Raw genomic sequence first — 4254 nt, 5'->3', positions numbered from 1 at the left:
CATCACTCCCTGAGCTGCACAGACACGGAGGAGTCGGTCACCCTGGTCCTGCGGAGGCCCCTGGGCTCTATGCGGTTCTTGGTCTTGTGCAGGAAGTGGACGAACCTCACCCCGGGGCCGTATTGACGGAAGACGTGTGACACCTGTGACAGAGCAGGTTTAGGAAGACCCCACCCCACTGCCCTCCCTCTGCAGGGTCCTGGAGTGAGGGGACCCGGCCGGGGGCATCTCACCTGGATCCAGTTCCCCGGGGGGCCCCTCCCCAAGGTGCGGGGGGCCACGTGGTGCTGTGCAATGACCGTGCGGCGGTCGGCGGCCAGCAGCCAGACGTGCAGTTCATACACACAATCGTCCAGCCGGCTGTCCTCAAACCTGGAAGTGGGGTCTCATTGTCAACCATGTCCCCCAACACCCCTTATCCCAACCACCTTATCCCAGCCTTATCCCCCTTTCCCAGCCTCCATCTTGGCTCAGAACCATTCAAATCCTCTACCCAGGCTGGCAGTTTAGGGTAGGGTGGTAATACACCTTGTCTTTGGGGGGGGCGTGTCTAGAGATAAATTGGAGGGGGGGGGGCAAGTGTCACTAGCAGTGACCACCAAATATGCTGGGACAGGTGAGGATTCGCAGGTGGGGGGGGGCAGGAGAGGGCAGCCCGGCGGGGCACTGGATTGCATCGGTCCCAGCTGGGCATAGTCAGAGCAGGCATATCCTCGGAGCGCCTGGGGATAACTGCTTACAGCAAGGAGGAATCCATTTCAAGACTAAGGAGGGAGATATGGGCTGGGAAGGTGGCTCAGTGGTAGAGCGCTTGCCTTGCATGCATGAGGCCTTGGGTTCGATTCCTCAGCACCACATAAGCAAAAAGAAAAAAGACAGTGCCCAGGCCCAGAGGTCAGGCCCCACGACTGGACCCCCCCCCAAAAAAAATAAAAGGAGGGAGCCAGGTACAGTGGCTCAGGTCTCTGATCCTCAGAGACTCTGGAGGCTCAGATCTGAGGATCAAGGTTTAAGGCCTGGGCTGGGAAGGTGGCTCAGTGGTAGAGCGCTTGCCTTGCATGCCTGAGGCCCTGGGTTCGATTCCTCAGCACCACATAAGCAAAAAGAAAAAAGCTGGAAGTGGCACTGTGGTTCAAGTGGTAGAGTGTTAACCTTAAGCTGAAGAGCTGAGGGACAGCGCCCAGACCCAGAGTTCAGGCCCCACGACCGGACCCAAAAAGAAAAAGAAAAATGCCGGAAGTGGCGCTGTGGCTCAAGTGGTAGAGCACTAGCCTTGAGCTGAAGAGCTGAGGGACAGCGCCTAGGCCCAGAGTTCAGGCCCCACGACCGGACCCAAAAAAAAAAAAAAGGTTTAAGGCCTGTCCAGGCAAGAAAGTCCATAAGACTCTTATATACACCAATTAATCAGCAAAAAACCAGAAGTGGAGTTGTGGCTCAAAGTGATAGAATGCTGGCCTTGAGCAAAAGAGCTCAAGGACAGCACCCAGGCCCTGAGTTCAAGCCCCAGGAGCAGCAAAACAACAACAACAAATCAAAACCAAACACATACACACACACACACACACACACACACACACACACACACACACACACAAATGGTACCAGACATTCAAAGAAGGAAACACTGGGCAAAAGCCACAGATTTTTTTTTGGGAGGGGGTTGGTTGTAGGGCTTGAACTCAAGGCCTAGGCATTGTCCCTGAGCTCTTTTGTTCAAGGCTAGCACTCTACCACTTTGAGCCATAGAGTTACTTCCAGCTTTCTGGTGGTTATTGGAGAAGAGTCTTATGGACTTTCCTGCCTTAGCTGGCCTTGGACCCTGATCCTCAGATCTCAGCCTCCAGAGGAGCCAGGATTACAGGTGTGAGCCTGTAGCAGGCATGGTCTTGTGGGAGTGGCTGTAGCAGGGCATAGGCGTGTCACTGTGGGCGTGGCTCACTGTGGATAGGTTTCCCAATGTGTGCAATGTTATGGTGGGCGTGGCCGTCCATGTGGGTGTGGCCTGGTGGTGTGGGCGTGGCGTTGCTAGCTGCGTTGTAGGCGTGGCCAGGCCTGCACAAGAGGTCCAGTGCAGAGGCAGCCCCGGGTAATCAAGGTTGGGGCTGCGGGGCAGGCTGGGCACGCACCAGTCCATTACGGTGACATCCGGCTGCTCGTCATCCAGTAGCTCCTCCCACAGGCCCTCTGCCAGGAGGTTCACGCACTGCTGCTTCACTGTCCAGCTGCAGAGGGAGAGGAGGGGGGACACAGAGGTGGGGTCTGGTCCAGCTGTGATCATCAGGGCTCCAAGGTGACCCACACACAGATGCTGGGTGCCTCCTTCATGCCTGAGGATCTCAGCTCCCATGAGCCTCTCCGGGGACCATGAACTCTAAACCCTTGGTTACATACAGATGGGGAAACTGAGGCAGAAGATGAGAACTTGCACAGCCAGGGTTAAGCAGTGAAGAGTAGCAGAATCAACACGCTAACAGAGCATGCGTGACTGGACCACGGAATTCCAGCCTCTTGGTCCCTGGGCATTATCAGGGCTGGGTTCACTGGATGACAAATGGCAGCCCAGGTGTCCCTTCCCTCCCAGAGGAGGAAGAGGTCAGGAACGGTCACAATAGCAACGTCAACTGCTACTTAATGGACCTAGTAGGTGGTGCTCCTCTACCCCTCCCCCGCCCCCCATGCTCCCAGTTTGGCAATCATTCTTTCTCACTAAACTTTGCAGAAGGCAGAGGCCCAGAGAGTCTGTTTCCCCAAGCCACACAGCAGACTAGAATTGGAAGAAAGATAAATATTTCCCACACAACCAGGGCCTTGCTGCTCACCTGAGATTGTGCTGGAGCTTTTCAGATCCAATGTACCATCCATGGAAATTGCCTGGCAGGTGAGGATAGTTAGAATGTCATTGTCCCCTAAGAATAATGCACCCCCCCCCCAATACAGCCCCAGCACTTACCCAGGGCCTCCAGTGGTTGCTGGGTGGGGCCAGTAGGAGGAGCTGGCTGGTAAATGTTAATACCTGAAACCACAGCGTTGCTCACAGCCTTAGGCTCCCCCTTCCCCTCCCATCCCCTCCCTCTTCCCTTCCTCTTACCCCAGGCTGTGGGGGGGAGAGGCTGAAATCAGAGGCCTGAGGAACGAGTCCACAGGGATGAAGGAGTGAGGGTTGGGGCGGGCGAGGGGACAGAGAATGTGTGGGGGAAGGCAGGGGTGCTGTGCGGTCTCACCCCGTCATCCCAGCTCCCACTCAGGAGGCTGAGATCTGAGGATCACAGGTCAAAGCCAACGCAGGGAGGAAAGACTTTGAACCTGTTTATCTCCAATGAACTCAGGGAAAAGCTGGAAGGGGAGCTGTGTGGCTCAAGGGGCAGAGCTGTAGCCTAAGGGACAGTGCCCAAGCTCTGAGTTCGAGGGGGGAGGAGAGAGAAAGACACACACACACACACACACACACACAGAGACAGAGAGAGACAGAGACAGAGACAGAGACAGAGAGACAGAGACAGAGAGACAGAGACAGAGAGACAGAGACAGAGAAACAGAGACAGACAGAGACAGAGACAGAGACAGAAACAGAGACAGACAGAGACAGAGAGACAGAGACAGAGAGACAGAGACAGAGACAGAGACAGACAGAGACAGAGAGAGAGAGACAGAGACAGAGAGAGACAGAGAGACAAAGACAGAGATGGAGAGGCAGACAGACAGACAGACAGAGACAGAGAGACAGAGAGAGCACAGGACCCAGGTAAATGGGAGAGATCGGGGTCACAGAGGCCAGAAAAGCAGGTACAGAGGGGACCCCAAGAGCCCGGGGAGAGGCCGGGGAGAGGCGGGGATCGGCCGGGGATCGGCCGGGAGGAGGCGGGGGAGAGCCCGGGGACCGGCCGGGGGGAGGCGGGGGCGCGGGCCCGCACCTTCGGGGTTGGGCGAGCGCAGCAGGTTGCGGTAGAGCGGGCGGCGCAGGAGCAGCAGCGTCCAGGTGAGGCCGGCGGGCAGCTCGAGGCTCCCGCCCGGCGGCCCCCACTCCTCCAGCAGCAGCTGCCGGGCGCTGGCCTCGGACGGCGGCTCGGGCCGCGGGGGCCCGGGGGCCTCGGGGCTGGCGGGCGGCGGCGGCGAGGGCGGCGGCGGCGGGGGCCGGGGCGCGGGCGGCGGCGGGGGCCGGGGCGCGGGCGGCGGCTCCGGGGAGCTGTCGGGCCCCGCCGCCGCCGCCGCCGGCCCAGCGCCCCGCACGTCGTCCAGCTCGCGCGCCTTCTCCAT

At 58.6% G+C, this 4254-nt stretch overlaps 1 protein-coding gene across 1 annotated transcript; it reads right to left on the bottom strand.

The window, feature by feature from the left end:
* Nccrp1 (NCCRP1, F-box associated domain containing) lies at positions 1-4254 on the bottom strand. Its single transcript, XM_042667781.1, has 6 exons — positions 3912-4254; positions 2951-3013; positions 2820-2871; positions 2127-2222; positions 234-372; positions 1-143 (listed from the first exon to the last, which is right to left on the bottom strand). The coding sequence occupies exons 1-6, from the start codon at positions 4252-4254 to the stop codon at positions 3-5; spliced, it is 834 nt and encodes a 277-aa protein (XP_042523715.1). The 3' UTR covers positions 1-2.

The sequence above is a fragment of the Dipodomys spectabilis genome, unplaced genomic scaffold, assembly GCF_019054845.1.
Source record: "Dipodomys spectabilis isolate Male_0828 unplaced genomic scaffold, ASM1905484v1 ptg000422l, whole genome shotgun sequence".
Lineage (NCBI taxonomy): Eukaryota > Metazoa > Chordata > Mammalia > Rodentia > Heteromyidae > Dipodomys > Dipodomys spectabilis.
Note: the sequence above shows the minus strand (reverse complement) of the source record. Positions and strands in the feature narration are given on the sequence as shown.

Coding starts and splice junctions, on each gene's coding strand:
- Nccrp1 (XM_042667781.1), bottom strand. CDS start 4,254: ATGGAGAAGGCGCGCGAGCTGGACGACGTGCGGGGCGCTGGGCCGGCG. Junction 373..2,126: donor GATGTCACCGTAATGGACTG/GTGCGTGCCCAG, acceptor CCCCACTTCCAG/GTTTGAGGACAGCCGGCTGG. Junction 144..233: donor CCCCGGGGAACTGGATCCAG/GTGAGATGCCCC, acceptor GCTCTGTCACAG/GTGTCACACGTCTTCCGTCA.